At 37.8% G+C, this 18,890-nt stretch overlaps 1 protein-coding gene across 3 annotated transcripts in view; it reads left to right on the top strand.

Annotated features, from left to right (window-relative positions):
• msrab (methionine sulfoxide reductase Ab) overlaps positions 1–18,890 on the top strand; it is a 44,607-nt gene that overhangs the window by 15,195 nt on the left and 10,522 nt on the right. For all 3 annotated transcript variants that reach the window (XM_065288257.2, XM_065288259.2, XM_065288258.2), the window contains exon 4: positions 5,710–5,814. In XM_065288257.2, coding sequence (XP_065144329.2) covers positions 5,710–5,814 — 105 coding nt within the window. The remainder of the gene's footprint in view (positions 1–5,709; positions 5,815–18,890) is intronic.

Consider the following 18,890-nt stretch of genomic DNA (forward strand, 5'->3'; position numbering starts at 1 on the left):
ACATTAGAGGATGAGTTTATTTATGCTTTCACTTCATTTCCTGACAGTTTCACTTGATACGTGAGGACAATGACTGACAAGAGGACACCGAAATACATACACTATAATTACCTAACCAAAGTCTTAGACAAAGCAAAAACATTAAAATATTATTTCCTCCCCAAGATAGCCCGACAGGCAGGGTGGAGATACATTTTGGTACCCCGACAGGAATTCACAATAGAAACGAGACGTTGGGCTAGCGATTTTGCGAGCCCTGCCCGAGATGAGAACTTTACACACAGCGTAAGTCTTGTTCCCCATTAACTTCATAGAATCCGAAATGTGCCCATATGTCCACTTTCCATGGAAAAGGGTGCGTTTTTATTTACCCGTCTATCACGGTCATCTCCAGAAAATAAACAGTGACATAATCGATTATGGCATTTGCTGCATCGATGCTGAATCGTGCATGTGCGCATTGCGATGCATTGCCGAATCGATTATTGTTGACACCCCTACTATAGAGTAGTATTACATCCTTCATATCTCCCAAGAGTTTTTAGTTTTATCAGATTTATAAAAGACAGATTAGGTTTAACAATTCTTATGTACAACAAAAAAAAAAACGGAAGGAGGAGTTACGAACTGCGGGAGGAGCGAGTCACGAGTCAACACTTTATACAACACTGACTGGAATACCTATGATTCACTAAATGTTCGTGTCGTTTATATAATATGCACTTACGCACCTATTTCCAACATTACACAGAAGTTTTACTCAGGGCATGCAACTCATGACCCGGTTGGGACTTTTCAATGAAATCCAGTGTTAAAACAAACACAAAAGCAAAACTCTGTTATCCCGGATAACCAAACTATATCCATTGTCCTCTGTTCTCGCTCTCCCACTGATTGACGTGTGGTGTGGTTTTCCAGGGGAACTGCCCATAAAAAGAAGTGATACGTATAGCGTACCCCTAAACGTCAGCTGGACTCGTAATCGAAAAAACTTTCCGAAACTTGTACGAACCCTGGCAAAGTGCATTCGGCACAGAAATACTCCAACACATAACACGTCCAACTGCTTTTTTGACACTTGCATTTGTTAAGCATGAAGAAACCAACTCTTAAACTGTGTTAATGCATGAAATACCGTTTCCATATATGGGGCTCGACGTCATCACAACGCCCTGGCAAAATTACCAATACCACCGTCATTCGCTCTAACAGCTTGATGGAAATGCACCCAATTCACATTTGTATGTTTTTCTTTTTTGCAAATTTTGAAAAGATTTACTTCACGTTTCGATGGAAACCCAGTTGGGCATGTATGCAAAATTTTGCAAAAATCTTTTCATACAATATTCATTCAATAATTATAGTGTAAATGTGCGTTTATTATTGCATATCAGTAAAATATGCTGTAAATATGCTTTAATATGTAGTAAAATATGAGTAAATATTTGTTCTGACAGCTTTGCTGTTCCCATATTAATGCTTTGCTGCACCCCTTACCAAAACATTCCCTTCATCTGCAGTGAACTACCCAGAATGCACTGCTGTCTTCAAGATCCGCAGCTCTTCCCCCTTCTTCTGTGTGACCTACTTGTAGCCAGACAGTTCAGACGAGATGATGTGAAGGGAGGGATGCAGCTGTGATGTTGCAGTTTCTGATCTGTAGCTCTGCAGAGAGCTGGACTCACAACAAACACGGACACTGGCACTTCAGTGTGAGGTGTGACGATGACCACTCACTGTTTAAACTGTATGGGGTGTCTGGGTATATATATAGCTTTGTTATTTAGAGACCGGCTCAGTATGTACGCAAACTTCGATCCCGTATTATAGAATCATGCTTACATTTATGGGTGATTCTTACGAAATCCAGATTTAAAAGGTGTCCAGCATCAGAATTCTTAAAAAGCCAGTGAAGCCAATTTTTTTGCACATATAAGATTAAGGTCTGAACTTACTATAACTATTATTTTAAAAGGATTTTAAAAAGATTTCCTATAGAATAATTTACATTTTTTTAGATTATCATTATCAAAAATTCTCATTACCGCAACATGATATTACATTAAATATATGCATTTACAAACTAATGTTTCGGTAATGAGAACTAAAAAAGTAGGTACTATGACAAACAAAATGTCAACTTTTATCTGGAGAGAAAAAATAAGAACTGCTTACCTGGTAGCCATCTTGAGTGTCACGGTCAATTATGTCCCTTCTAACAATTTTTTTAAAATGTTAGTTCCTTGAGGGCTTAAACAATGATTTAAAATTGTTGCGGAGGATGAGACACATTTATATTCCTTATTATTGTCCCCAAATACCACATGTTTCTTTACTGTAAATGTTTATAGTATAACATGCACTGAAGCTTTTTATTTTTTAGATTTTTTTTAATTATAAATTTTCCATGTCAAAGAACCCAAATCCAGTCATGGACACGTTGCGGTAATGAAAAATTTCCCTTTAAATGTGAAAAAAACAACAAAATTGGTTTGTATGATGTCATTTTAAATCATGTGAAAAATAGTACATGAAGAGATGTTTGTAATTGTATGCTTTACTTTGCATTTACTTTTTTTATCAAAATGTTTCATGACACCTCATAAGTCTAATTTTGCAAGGATCACCCTTATGCATTTTGCAAACCCTTTTGTTCAATGCGGCTTTACAAGCTATACATTTTATCAGTATAGTATGTGTTTATATATGGATTAAAACTTGATCTTTTGCGCTGCCAGCACAATGCTCTACTAACTGAGCTACAAAATAATCTATGCTGCTGTTTTCCATTTGGCAATGGCATTTTTTGGATAGCCAAGGGGCTTTATCATTTATTTATTATTGTGTGTAACTGACAAAAAATCTACATGCTTCAGCGCTTTTGTCACTTTTTCTCACACTTTCAGTCATAAAGAGAAAGTGTGAAGAGGTTTAATTGTCAGACAAAACCCCAGACAAAATGCCACTTACAGTACATTACAAGCCCGGTATACATTTTTATCAGTATGTGTTTGGACCCATAACCTTTTGCACCTTCTACCTCTTTGCTACAGGATCGCAGCCCCTGCTGTCATATTTTATGCCATATAAGAATATTATGTATATAGCATGGCTTAAATTGAGCCTGGAAAATTCTTGAAGACGTAGAGTAAGAAAACTACCTGAAATATAAGGGCTTTTTGGGTGAAGAGTGGAAATTGAACCGCCTGAGGGGTGTGCAGACTAATCATTGCTTATCACCATCATCAACACACGCACACACACATATTTGAGGATATTTTCACACACATAAATTTGGGGATATTTGGATATAGTGATTTTTCATATATGCTTATTAAATGTCTAATAATACACTTTTGAAAAGCTCAGATAAAAAACCCTCTAAGTGCGTCCAACCTGTTTTCTTTTAAATGCACTTTTTATCAGGCTCTTATGTTTATGTTCAGTAATTTCACTTTAATGGGAATGAAAAGTTTATTACTCAGTACATAAAATGCCTTATTTTCAAAACTGAGATTTCATAGTCATTTCATTGGTATTTAACAAATTTTAATGTCTTTCGCTTCAAAACCCACTTCTAAAAAAGCCCCCAGTCACGCTTTGCTAAGTTAAAGGTTCAAAATTTCAGTTATCTCGTCAATTAAGAGAAAACATTTGCATAAAAAATTTACATTTTATGTTAATCTGCAATATCGCGATTATCCATACCCAGTTTATGAAAAAAACTAAAGCCAAAATTTTATTTCATAATTTTACACTCTGTGTATGTTTTGATAATCGTTCTGAATCTGATCTCTAACAAATTCCTTCACAAAATTGCAATTATTTCAGCTTTTTGCTAAAAAAATTTTGTATTTTTAAAGAAAAAAGTACTCATTTTGTTTGTTTGTTTGTTTATTGTTTGTTTGAAAGCAGAGGGTTTGTTCTTTCATTTAATATATTTGAAGGTTAATATATATTTTCAGAAGAAAATTTTCCTGGAAGGCATTTTGTGAACCGTTTGTGAAAATCACAGAAAATGCTGGCAGGCAACCTTTAAAAAAATGGCTGGTTTGGAATGAGTTAATATCCTAATATATTTGGTAAACCTCCTTTAACGGAGTAAAACTCACCTTGAATTATGCGTGCCATCATTCATCCAGTTTCCGTGCACTTAAAGGACTTTGCTGAAAAATCGTATTCTGCCAACAAACCTGATTTCTCAATGACCTGAGGCCAGGATTATGCAGATTTGAAGCAAAAGTATTTGATGAACATATAATATGTGCAGAGAACATTCGGTCAATACCATTTTCTCATTTTTGATAGAGGTGCCGTCTAGCAGCTTTTGCATATGAACTCTTATATGTAAAATGCATGGACTTCGACTCCAAGTAAGGATGCAAACAAACTGAGTTTTAAATTTATTCAATGTGAAAAATCAAATTCACTAATTGTAAAGTAGTTTTTCCGATGTTATTAAAATATTGCGCGGCCTTAAAGGAAAACACCATCGTTTTTCAATATTTTCTTATGTTCTTACCTCAACTTAGACGAATTAATACATACCTATCTTTTTTTAATGCATACACTTAATCTTTGTACAGCGCATCATGAATGTGTTAGCATTTAGCCTAGCCCCATTCATTCCTTAGGATCCAAACAGGGATGAATTTAGAAGTTGCCAAACACTTCCATGTTATCCCACGAGTAAGTATGATGGCACAAAATAAAACGTGAACTATATTGTATGTCGGAAGAGCACTTAGTTTTCAGTACTTCGACATCGGGTGCAGTAATATTGAAAGAAGTTTGAGCGAGATGGGGAGTAGTCAGGATTGATGATGTTACTGTGCGCCGAGGTCGAAGTGCTGAAAACTGTGTGCTCTTCCGAAATACAATATAGTCCTCATTTGTATCCGTTAAAAAAATTGCCACGTTTTATTTTGTGCCACCATACTTACTCAGTGTAACTACTCATGTAACAGTCTTTAGAACGCTTCCATGTTTTCCCTGTTTAAAGTGACTTCTAAATTCATCCCTGTTTGGATCCTAAGGAATGAATGGGGCTAGGCTAAATGCTAACACATTCACGACGTGCTGTACAAAGATTAAATGCACCCATTGAAAAAAGATAAGTATCTATCAAGTAGTCTAAGTTGAGGTAAGAACATGGTAAAATATTGAAAAACGGTGGTGTTTTCCTTTAAAAGGGTAACAGGGGTTTGGGTGCATTTTTCAAACTAGCAGTGGCTAATCCTGGACATGTTGTTTTAAAGTAGTTCTTTACACAAGGGTTTTGGGACACATCTTGTATCCTTTTATTAGTCTTTGCATTCCCTGGGAATCAAACCTATGTCATCATCAAAAAACTAGCAACATTAATTAATCTAGTTTCAATTTAATGGACGATTTCATTATAATAATCACATGTTGTTACAAACCTGTATACATTTCTTTGTTTTGATGAACACAAAGAAGAACATTTAAGGGAATGTTTGTAACCAAACCGTTCGTGAGCCCCATTCACTTCCATAGTATTCTTTTTTCCTAATTTGGAAGTAAATGGATCTCAAGATCGTTTCGGTTACAAACATTCCCTTAAAATATCTTCCTTTGTGTTCATCAGAACAAAGACATTTATACAGGTTTGTAACCACATGAGAGTGAATAAATGATGACAGAATTTTCCCTTTAAAATCTCCTCTCTTTATCTCTTATTCTCTCCAGGTTTAACGGGCCACACAGAGGTAGTCCGAGTGGTCTTCTCTCCTAAAGACGTCAGTTTAGATAAACTTCTTAAAGTCTTCTGGGAAAGCCATGACCCCACTCAAGGTAGACAAAAAAACCTTCACACACAAACACATGCACATACATAAAGACCCCATGGGTGCGAGATGCAGTGGTCCAAAAGCAAACGGCCCCATGAGGTTAAAATACGAGTTCGGCTGCATCTGTGCGTTCACACCGGCCTGCGTGCGTGTGATGCTGGAGGGTCAGGATGATCTCACGGGAACTGAAACAGCCTCAGACAGGCTATGTTAATGTGTCTGAGACCAATTCAACCATGAGAGGAGAGAGAGCCACAGCATTCGTGCAAGCATCACCTATTCCTGCAATCTGCCAGAACCAACAGTGAACACAGCAGATATTTGTGGTTGATTTTTGCTTGTTTAAGTCCTCATTTGAGAACAAATCAGGCTTGCTTGTGTGCCTGTGGTCCAGCACTAAAGACAGCCTCAACATCTTTCTCTCTCTCTCTATGGCTCACTCGCTCTCTCTCTCTCTCTCTCTCTCTCTCTCTCTCTCTCTCTCTCTCTCTCTCTCTCTCTCTCTCTCTCTCTGATGTAACAGTATGCCTGATGCATGAAGATGCTCTTTGGCTCTCTGTGCTCAGTCACCCTGAAACAGAGAGAGAAGAGAGGAAGAGACACCCCTGTGAAACATCCATAAAGGCTGACCCTGAGGATCTGAGGCCACACATGCTCACGCCACGCTTCAGCTTCTCCATCACATCACATTGACTGAGCCGGCAATTTGTGCCTAAATAGTTTGAGTGATGTCATTTTATACAGAAATAACTTCACAGTAATGTCTTTTTCATCCTATAAGATACCAATATCTTGAGGATTAATCTTTTAAATGATCAATGATGTGTCCATCCATACGTCCATCCATCCATTATAGATCTGTTATTCAAAACACCCTGATTCGTATCTGTATGGAAGTGCATTTTTGAAGGTTGCAGAGTGGTTTCCTAAACATCCTTTAGATGTCAAATTGTCAGTTTGTGCTGACATGATTACCCTGTGTTTTTGGGCTCTCTAATTCACATCATGTTTTGAAGGTGTCTAAGCTTTAAAAAAAAAAGTCACCCAGAACGCCATCACCCTGTCAGCTGGAATGCCCCAGTAAGCAAAGTGCAGAAAATTACTCGTAAGAGCCGGGGTTGTCAGAAATAGCGTGATGAAACGTATAGCTTGATGTGTTTTCCTTCACCCACACAAATAGGGATGGGCAAAAGTACATGTTTATAAATTCGACTAGTTGGTGAGCTACCTGTATCTAGTTGGCCTTAAAGGGACACTCCATTTATTTGAAAATATGCTAGTTTTTACCATCTTGGAATTCATTCAGCTGATTTCCATGTCTGTTGGTACCACTTTCAGCATAGCTTAGCATAATCCATTAAATCTGATTAGACCATTAGCTCCATTGAATATGATTATACCATTAGCATCGTGCTAAAAACCAAAGCGTTTCGATATTTTTCCAATTTAAAACTCTTCTGTAGTTACATCGTGTACTAAGACAGACGGAAAATTAAAAGTTGCGATTTTCTAGGCCGATATGTTTAGGAACTATACTCTCATTCTGGTGTAATAATCAAGGACTTTTCTGCTGTACCATGGCTGTAGCAGGCGCAATGATATTACACAGTGCCCGAAAATAGTCCCCTTGGTAACTTTCAATAGCAGGGGACTATTTGGCAACTATTGCAACTTTTAATTTTCCGTCGATCTTAGTACAGAAGAGTCAAGTTTTAAATAGGAAAAAATATAGAAGGTCTTTGGTTATTTTTTACCACGATATATGGTATAATCAATGGAGAATACTAAGCTATGCTAAAAGTGGTACCGCCAGACTCGGAGATCAACTGAATGTTTAAATGTTTAACTCTAGGGGAGCCGGAAAATGAGCATATTTTCAAAAAAAGAAAGCCTGGTTGCGATCAGATGGACATGTTGACGTTCTTGCGTTAAAAAACATGCACAGGAAGCAATTTTGCATTTAAAAGATGTCTAATAGCCATCGAAACACAGCACAGATGTCTATGTCAAAACTAAGGCAAAATTTAATTTAATTTAATTTAATAGATGTCTAACCATAGCCAAAGAGTTAATCAAGCAAAATAAGTAAACAAATGAAATCAAAAGTCCATTTTGATGTAAGCACCTGCCAAATGCATAAGGGTGATTCTCACGAAATTAGACTTATGAGGTGTCATAAAACATTTTGATAAAAAAAGTAAATGCAAAGTAAGAGTATCAAAATAAGAAGCATACAGTTACAAACATCTCTTCACGTACTATTTTGCACATGATTTCAAATGACATCATACAAACCAATTTTGTTGTTTTTTCCACATTTAAGGGAAAATTTTTCATTACCGCAACGTGTCCATGACTGGATTTGGGTTCTTTGACATGGAAATATTTATAAATAAAAAGCTTCAGTGCATGTTATACTATAAACATTTACAATAAAGAAACATGTGGTATTTGGTGATCATTAGTAAATGTAGAGAATAAGGAAAATAAATGTGTCCAAGACCAATTTTCTCATCCTCCGCAACAATTTTCAATCATTGTTTAAGCCCTCAAGGAACTTACATAAAAACTTACAAAAAAAATAGTTTGGAAGGTCATAATTGACTGTGACACTCAAGATGGCTACCAGGTAAGCAGTTCTTATTTTTTCTCTCCAGATAAAAGTTTAAATTTTGTTTGTCATAGTACCTAGACAACTTTTTAGTTCTCATTACCGAAACATTAGTTTGTAAATGCATATATTTAATGTAATACCATGTTGTGGTAATGATAATTTTTGATAATGATAATGTTAAAAATGTAAATAATTCTATAGGAAATATTTTCTATATCCTCTAAAAATAATGGTTATAGTAAGTTCAGACCTTAATCTTAAATATGCAAAAAAATTGGCTTCAAGGGCTTGTTAAAAATTCTGATGCTGGACACCTAAATCTGGATTTTGTGAGAATCACCCATAAATGTAAAAGTAAATGTAGTATCCAGTGGCCTCAAAATGCATTTTAAAAGGCAAATGAGCTTATCTCTGCACTAAATGGCAGTGCCGTGGTTGGATAGTGCAGATTACGGGGCGGTATTATCCCCTTCTGACATCACAAGGGGAGCCAAATTTCAATTACCTGTTTTTTCAAAGGAGTTGCACTGCACTCAAGATCACCAAGATGCCAAAAAACAAGACTGAAAATCTCATAAAAAAATTAACTGTCTGCACACTTGAATCCACTTGAATGACCAGTTTTTTCACATGTTTTCAGAAAATGGTTTACCAAAACTAAGTTACTGGGTTGTCCCTTTACACATTTTCTAGCTTTATAGAAGCACTGGGGACCCAATTATAGCACTTAAACATGGAAAAATTCAGATTTTCATGATATGTCCCTTTAAGCGTTTAGAAATGTATTGTTCAATTTGGTAAATTTGTTATCAAAGTAGCGATTTTGTGCATTCAACCAGAACTTGCGTTCTCCTGTCTCATTTCGCATGTTTCAGCTGTGGCCCTGCAGGAGTTTGGGTTTGAAAGCACGACGAGCACGGCCCGTGTGCATGACAGAAGCGTCAGTTTGCATTTTTTAGGCGGCGACTTCTGCGCTGCGATTGGCCACGGAAAACCAGGAACATCTCTGTAGGCTATTCGTCCATGCCTGCTTAATGCGCACTCCATTTGTCCGTACCCAGACGCTGACACTGGATCTGTGCGCCTCATTAGTGTACTTCATCGGAAAGGCTATACGTACATACCTTCACGAAATCATGCACGTAAGGTTTGGTACACGAATGTGAATGTCAGCGTATGTATGCTGCGGTTGTTTCCGTAATGCATGGGGACCTGTGTGTTCATCTGCTGTCTCATAGTTCAAAGGGTTCTGCTTTCAGCAGCATGATTTTGGGATTGTCCAATCACGGCAGGGATAGCAACATCCACAGCCAATCAGACCTCCCAAGCATGCTTCCATCTCGTACCCCCATCTCATACCCAGCAACACTTGCTCTGCCAGAGTCTTTGGGTCATGGTATTGAAAACGTGCATTTGATCAAGTTGGGCTGTATTTCATGCAGGCATGCTACATCTCGGCCCATCCTGAAAAACGGTAAAAGAAGCCTGAAGAGAGGCAAGTCAGGAAAATTGGGTTCTTGGGAGAAATGACTGAAGCCAGTTTAACAATATTATCGCCTGTGGCAAACTGTAAAGTGAAGAAGTGCGGTCCTACAGACACACACACATGAGTAAAACACACGCATGAGCGCCTCAGCAGTTTGTTACTTCCTTTTTAAGAAAGCCCCCCTTCCCTCGTTCCCAGTGGACCCCGGGGCTCTTAGTCTGTGTACAGGATAACAGCATCTTATCTTTCCCCTCTTCTTCCCCTCTTTCCACTCCTCCCCCAACCCTGTCTTCTTCTCTCCATCGTCCCTCGCTTCCCTTCACCATCATCTCCTCTCTGCGTTTCCGCAGTGACTCGCATGATTCTCACCATACGCTTTTATCTTTCGTTCGCTACCTCGTTTGAATGATGCGAAAGCAGGCGGGACTCTCCCCTCCTTTGTCCTCATTTTTTTGGGCCTTACCGCTTTAATCTTTTATCTTGTCATGCTTTCTTCCTTTCGATTTGCAGTATTTATGTAGCTGCTGCGTCAGATAGATGCATCAACGCGCACTTTACGTTAAAAGACAAAATGGCTGACACAGGCGCTCGCCGTGTCTCATTAACATCTATAACACTTGGTTATGGTTTTAACTCAAACCGGACACGAAGAGGGTCGGTAGTCACCAGTATGGGGTGTTGGCGATGTTACTTCTTATTCTGTCTTATTGTCTTATTCGACAAGACAGTCTGCACTTTTGTCGCTTTGACTATACAAAGACTGTTAGTCACGCAAACCAAAATATTTGACTGTAGGCATTAAAATTTGGTGCATAATATGTTAGCATAAACTGCTAACCAAGCTCTTATTTGTTTGCCAAAATCCTTCATTGTGCCTTTTTATGAAAATACGGCCACCTATTTGTTTACTTTTATTATGCAATTAAACAACTTGTTTCTACATTAATTGCATTAGCAGTGCAAAAGGTTTGGGGTTCCAGGTGACACATACTGATAAAATGTAAAAGCATCTGCCAAATGCATAAATGTAAAAATAAATCACACACACAAGCATCAAGGCCAGCTGAGCTCAGATCTCAGACTTTTTTCGACTCCAGATGTTAAATCCGCTTGCTCTCAATGTGTAACCTGTGACTGACATTTTAGTATATTGAGCCACGCAGGGCAAAACATCGTTACCCGAGCTAATTGTGTGTCATCTTCATAATCCCTCTGCAGGCCTCAAACGCTCTTGATTTATTGTTGAAAACAAAGGTTATTGGGTTCAGTTGCACCGTTTTGTGCACAAGCCACCAAATGGGACACGAATAAAAGGCTGTGTTTCTAAATGAGTCTTTGTGGGGTTCGGTCTGTAACGGGCACGTGCCTCTTGGGGAGTGACCTTGACCCTGGCCCCTCCCTGATGAGGAGGCTCATTAGAGTTTGTCAATCAACTAGAGGGGGAGGGGCCAACAGAGGTCATTTATAGCGAGTGGATGAGAAACGGTTAAAGAAGTGGATCTGATTGATGAAAGAGCGTTTGATTTTAGTGGAATAAAGCATTTTGATGGGGTAATGCAGAAGCAGATTATTGTATGGTCACTTCTGTTGTTGTTGTCTTTTTTAAGGGTACGATCTAAAAAAGCTGGGTTATTTTCAACCTAGCGTTGGGTCAAAAAGGGACGAGCCCAGCAGCTGGGATGAAATTGTAATAAAAATATAATGGGTTAAAACAACCGAGCATTTTGGATTTAAACAACCCAGCATTGGTTATGTGTGCTGGGCTTGTTCCTTTTTGACCCGATGCTGCATGGGTTTAAAATAACCCAGCATTTTTTTCGAAAGGTTTAACCTCATAAAACGTGTTTGTATTAAACAAAATCATTTCTTTTTGAACACATACAGAAGATGAAAACTAGTGGTATAAGTAGACTAAAAAAAGCCGTTTTATTTTTACATGGAGTGAATCGCCTCGTGGGGGCTGACATGTTAAGATCACGTGATCAGCCTAATCCTACTCACTCTCTGTAACCCTGCTGTTATTTTACCCTTTCTCTATTGTGAAGTAAATGCATAATGGCTGAGTATGAATAGCACATTTCACAAGTTATGTAACATAAATGCAGAATTTATCGGAATGGTTAGAAAGCTTAGGTTCTAAGCTTTCAAAAGACACAATATAGTTTTAGTTTTGTGCACACCACTTTTTTCTAATAAATGTGATGACGCAATATTGGACCCACTGGTTAGTCCTCGGGGGTGGCAGAGTTTAAGAGGTTAATAAAGCAACATTTCACTTTAGTTTTTTTTATTGTTATTTTACGGGCACTATTGTTTTTCAGAACACATCGTACCCCATTTACACTGCACTTTGGTATCAGAAAATTTCCGTAAAATTGGTAGAGAGGCTTCTTTGTGAACACAAACACATCCCGTAAATGTTCTGGGATCAATCCCGTAAAGAGGACCTGGTAACATTGCCGTAACATTCAAGGAATGCATTCTGTGTGAAAAGACGCAAAAAACAATGCCGTAAGGGACGTGCCGTAATTATGGTCATCACAACAAGAAGTTATGGTTTAGCTCAGGGGTGTCAAACTCATTTTAGGCTGAGGGCCGGATGGTAAATAATGGCATGATGTGAGGGCCGGATAATTTTTTTAAACCTTAGTGTGCTGATAATTGTGTTAATATTAACTAAACAAACCAATGAATTAGTTTGTCCAGCAAGAAAACTAGAGAAACACACAGCTCTGTGAAAACTACATTTCATAAGGTCACACTCATACTGTACATATTATACACACAAATTTATGTACAAAATCCACTGGCCTTAGGTTGAAAAGCCTTAATTTAACTTCTTTTGCATTATTCCTTAATGCCAAAATTATTTATAAACCATTCACTTTTATTTGGAATAGATTTGTAATGAGAACAGTCATTTAGAAAATGAAAATGCTAGATAGGGCAGTGGCCCAAACCAAAAAGGGCACTAAGGGGGTGGTACTATTATCATGGTTCTAATAAAGTATTATAAATATGATGTGTTATATTACCAGCATCAACTTAGACAAGTGATTATAATGGGAAATATAATAACACGAATTAAAGTGTGACAATCTGCTAAATATTCAATATGATTTACTTGCTGGCTTGATGGAGCTTTGAATCCATGTTTGTAATGTTGAACTGCCTTTAGCAGCCCCTCTTTCAGTTCTCTGTCTTTATTTTGTCAAGGCATTGGTGTTTTTGTCTAAAAAAGTTTGCCAACAACAGCAAGTATAGTGTTTATATTAACTTAGATCTGATCGGGAAGATTAAATCGATTGGACAAGCATTGTAACGTTAATACTAAGAACGTGAATATTTTGTTGTTGTTTGCTTGCTAAGTTGTTAGCACTTTTAGAACAACGACAGCAAATCATTACCGGAAGAAATGCATAAACAAACTTCCACATTACTAATTCTGTTGTTTAACAACGGATTTAATGTAATGAATCTACCTGTTAATGCAATGAACTTCAGAAACTGTCGTCTTCGCTCTCCAGGCAGAGAGTGGACAGAGATGCTGCGGAGCGGGCGGGAAAACACGAAGTGGATTACCGGAATCAGTGGATCTTTAGCGGAGCAGTAACAATAAAACGGCAAGATTTTTGGGCACCGTGTTTAATAGTCTATGTTCCGCGTTTTGCAGCTTTCCGCAAGTCTCTCATATTAAAAACGAACTACACGCCCGCCTGAAAGGGTTTTTAAAATATGTATTTCATATTTAATAAAACTGTATAAATCATCACGCGGGCCAGATTGGACACCTTTGTGGGCCGTATGCGGCCCGCGGGCCGTATGTTTGACACCCCTGGTTTAGCTCTTTGGCTGCGTTTACATTTTGCATTAACATGCGATCTCGGTGATCCGTTCACGCAGATCCGATCATCCGTATATCAGGACACGGCGCGTTTACATTTGTCACATAAATGTGGCTTCTGTATCTGGATGTGTGATCGGATCCCGTTCAGGGAGACGCGCGCTGGGTGGATAGCTGTCAATCACAGATGGCTACAGCTGTCTTTCGCCACGTGATTTAGGGTTGTCGCGGTAACCGCAATCCCGTATTGTACAGTGTTACTGAGAAGCAAACAGCAGAGAACAACTAGCAAACCCAAAAACCGATGTTCACATTTTAAGCTTTTTTTTTTTTTAGCTTTAAAGGCTTTATCTTTGTTTATCTGCAACGTCCGCGCCAGGATGCACGTTTCAGCCAACGTTACCTGAACTTGACTTTCACCCGCATACTTTTCATCAACAACAAAATCCGTGTGAAACATGACCTTCCCGACTTTTTAGTCTGCCTGAATTCATACGTTTTTGATTTATAATTTACGAATATGATTTGACTAAAACAGCTAACAATTTCCTAAATTTCCTGTTCATGTCTCCCTCTATAGTCGTATAGTAATGTAATTTACAAACACATTTATAAGTAACTTCCTTTGTATAAAACCAACATTGAATAAATGTATTTGGTTAATGTTATTATGGTTTGTAAGTGTTTTCAAGTAACTTAAAATGTGTTAAATGAGATAGAAACTAGAAATAGAGATAGAAAACTGACCAGAAAGAAGCGCAACATTCACGTTGATATGTCGTCATGGAAACTCAAACATTATAACGATTTATTCAATTCTGCCATTAAATATTAAATCCCTCCATAAATAGTGGAAACATGTTAAACATATGACTGAATAAGTTAAATACAGTCAACAGTGTTAAAATGCGTTTGTATATCGATTTATTTCAAGATACGTTTAAGCTAGCTAGCATTTCTCCACAAATATAAATTTGTGCGTCTCTCACCTGCGCTCCATGACATAACGTCCTTTATTTTTGACAGCTGTCAGTGAGATGAGATGATAGTGGGGTTTTGTGTGACGTGTGTGGCCTGCAAATGCAGATACGATGGCTGGATTGCGTTTACATTACACTGAGATCCGATCACAAAGCGTCCTCGACTACCTCTGCATCAGGACACACAGATCGGATAACATTCCAAACACAAACGCGTTTACACTTGTCTTTTCAATGTGTATGTGGACAACATTCGGATACAGGTCGCATGTTAATGCCAAGTGTTAACGCAGCCTTTGACACAGGGATTTAAAGGTGCAGTGTGTAAAATTTTTGCGACATCTAGTGGTGAAGTGCTGGTGAATTGCAACCAATGGCTCAGTCCATTGCTTACCCCTCGTTTTTTAATCACATAGAGAAGCTACGGTAGCCACCACCGGACAAACATGTCATCGGAGACATCCAAGTAAAAAAAAGTTTGTCCATTTAAGATTTTCTGTAGAAACATGGTGGCACAAAATGGCGACTTCCATGTAAGGGGACCCTCGGTATATGTAGATAAAAACGTCTCATTTTAAGGTAATAAACACATAACTGTTCATTATGAAAGGTCTTTATACACCACTGATAATATAGTTTTGTATATTATTTTGCATTTCTGTCAAGAGATCCTTCTAAAAATTGCACACTGCACCTTTAAAGCAGATCAACATTCACAAAGAGAAATGTCGGCAAACTGGACTGAAGCAGAGATAAGGAAGCTCGTAACTATTTGCACTGAAGCTAAGATCATTGCATAACTGAACAGCGCATCACGTACTCTTTAAGGGCTCATTATAGTGCGTAGGTCCTACGGCGTAGGTTACGCATCAGTTTTTATTTATACTTTTGCGTCGTCGTTCGTGTCGACATGCAAAAACACATGCAGACCGTTGGTAGGCAGTATCCACGCGTGTTACCATAGTAGCAGTGCGACCGTCAATGAAGAAGCAGCTTGGCAAGTTTAACCCATATGAGATAACCAGCAGTGACTAATGTTGCAGTTTGAGTTAAATCACTCCTCAACTTGGTCCATCTTTGTTCTCACCGTCGCAAACAATAATACCTATGACGCAGTTTTTTTATCTGACGGGAGGGGTTCTAGTGGACCAATCACAGCGCTTGCGGTCTGCGTAGAACTGATGCGGTGTTAAAAATTTGCCGAGGTGCACGTCAGGCTACGGATAACATCGTATGTTTAACAATGATGCAAAAGTGCTTCTAATCTTATATAATTCAATATTTTGGAGGGGGTTATATATGTAGTATTCAGAAAAATAAGAGCCAATTATTTGGGTTTAGAATTGGTCACCACCTAAAAATCTAAAATGGATTTCATTTTGAAAGAATATTTGGGTGATAATTCCAAAAATGTCAATGTAACTGGTCTGTGTCAATTGGTGTAAATAGTATTTAAAATATAAATATATTTAAAAAAAAAGGGGGAATCAAATATAATCATCTAGTTTAGTGTAATATGATTTTTTTACACACATTTTTACATGTGTTACAGATTATTTAGAAAACAGAGCTGTTTTCAGCATATGTCAGGACAAATATTAGAAAAACACATTCAAATTTAGAAATAACTAATAAAATGATATTTTAAAATTATTTTTTGATGATTATGCTTACTTGCCATCAAGGTGGATAAAATATGTATTGTTTCTTATTCTTTTCAACTCACAAAACACATTTTACAAATCACAAAATATAAATAAAACACTTATTTAATAAAATAAAAAGGATCAATTTTATTTGTTTAATATGCATGCCATGTGACCATTACACAACACTACAATATAAAACTGAGAATTCATGCAAAAAATTTTATGTACCATTAAAAGAAAATAACCAGATGAAGGTCTGGTGACAAGAAAATAATAAGAATAACTATATAAAATACTACGGAATAAAACTTTAAAACAGATGAAAAAAAAAATGTGTCCTTAAATATTACATTTTTGAAACGTTACCTTAAAATCTCACGAGGTACTTCAAGTAAATAATCAAGGTTAAGTGGTTTCATCTGACAACATTTTTTAAAAACCTTCGCACTTGAGGGGAAAACAAAGTGCATGTCATTTGGAAAACAACTAATATCACTTACATTCAAAATAAATAAATTAAAAAGTCCAAAAAATATATTTGACATGTACAAGAGATAATAAATATTTCTTTGTAAAGAGAGCGTACAAATATCTGTGTGTGCGAAAGAGATTGTGAGGATCTGTATATGTGTGTTACATAAGAGGTGTAAAAATAGACCCCGCTCTGCACCATTCCTCTTAGTTGGCTGCTCTCGCACGCACACCGCTTCACTGTACCCACAGGGCACACACATGCACAAACCCATAACCCTACGTCGTACACAATCTTCTTTTAACTCTTCATCTCAAGCACACACATTATAACCTCACACACTCGAATGGACATCATTATCAAACATGCTCTAATAAAATACAAATATATGCAACGCACGCGAGTTTGAGTTCTGTCAGTGTGCGTTTGTGATTCCTCAGTTTAGTAAGTTTATCAAGGAGACATGGAGTAAAAGACAAAGCCATAAACCCAGCAGACTGAAGTCTTGAAGCGTTGACGTGACACATGATTGACATTTGGTGTGACTGTTAAACTTCAGATTCAGAATGATGCCGACATCTCTGGCTTAGCCACACGGCAGTCAGTCTACACAAACAAATTGTGCAGCTTTAATTTAAGAAACAACTGCGTAACGTCCACTGAGTTTCTTACACCCTTCAACACACTGCGATAGAGAAAATTGATAATAAACACAATACCATTGCAAATAACAACATATCTAATGGTGGCATGGTGGCCTAAGACTTTTGCACAATACTGTACATAAAAAAAGTGACCTAAGCATTGCTTGACGTAACGAGCACCCACCGGTGGAAAAAGAAATTGGCCTTTGAACTTGCACGTTTGTTAAGAAACATATATTTGATACTCGTTTACATTTTTATATTTCAAAATATATGAATGCATTATATACAAGACCTATATGCATCAATGTGCGCATGCACATTTTATAACCAACGCGGTGATTGCCACCGTCGTCACAGCCCTATGTCCAGGTCATGGAAGCATGGATGTATTGACATCTGTCAGGATGATGTTGCGAACATGTTCTCACATGCACACCTCCATTTTATTCGCTCGCAAGTACACATAGTAAATCTTTTCTTCCTTTCCTCTCTAAAGCAAAGGGTGATGGTTCTTGACCTCTGCATTAACAGCAGCGGTTTTCCTGCGGGAGGCTGTGTGTGACATTTCTGGGGTCGGATTCTGCTCAGCTCTCCGCTCTGACCCGGTGCGTCTGCACCATCCTCTTCTGTCGTCGTCTGCATGCGTTTTTAGCGGATAGATTTCTGTGTATTATTCAGCTTGAAGAGGGAGGATCATCAATAATAACTAAGCACTGTGAAAGAGGCTCAAAATGAAGTGCAGCACTCTTTTGGGTGGAGTACACGGAGTGCTCATCCTTTTTGTGTGTGTTTGCCACTTTTTAAGCCCCGTCATGTGAAAGTGGAAGGATTCAAGGGATAGTTCAACCAAAATTCTGTCATCATTACAACACTTGTGTTGTTTTAAAGTTGTCGCTTTCTTGGCAACACTTTTCCTGTGCTGAAAGTGAATTGGGATGGGGGCTGTTAACTCTTTCCCCGCCAGCATTTTTAAAAAAAGTTGCCAGCCAGTGCCTGCATTTTTCATGATTTTCACAAAAGTTTAATGCCTTCCAGAAAATGTTCTTCTTTAAATATATAAACAAACAATATATCAGATGAAAGAACAGACCCTCTGCTTTCAAAAAAAAAAAAAAAACGTTTCATCTTACCTTCATTAGTTCTCTTGTAATCACCTCTCAAACATGGGTAGGTTTCTTCAAAAACACCAAATTTTGGAGATAATTAAATTTTTGCGAAGGACTTTTGATAGAGATCAGATGCAGAGCGATCTTTAAAACATACACAGAGTTCTTTTTCTTTCACGAGAGGCACTACTTCCGGGTTGTATAAGTTGCAGAAGTGCGCCACCTGGTGGATAATAGCGGTATTGCGGAAAGACGGAAAATCTCGTCATTGGCGGGGAAGCG

Source organism: Paramisgurnus dabryanus, chromosome 17 (assembly GCF_030506205.2).
Source record: "Paramisgurnus dabryanus chromosome 17, PD_genome_1.1, whole genome shotgun sequence".
NCBI lineage: Eukaryota > Metazoa > Chordata > Actinopteri > Cypriniformes > Cobitidae > Paramisgurnus > Paramisgurnus dabryanus.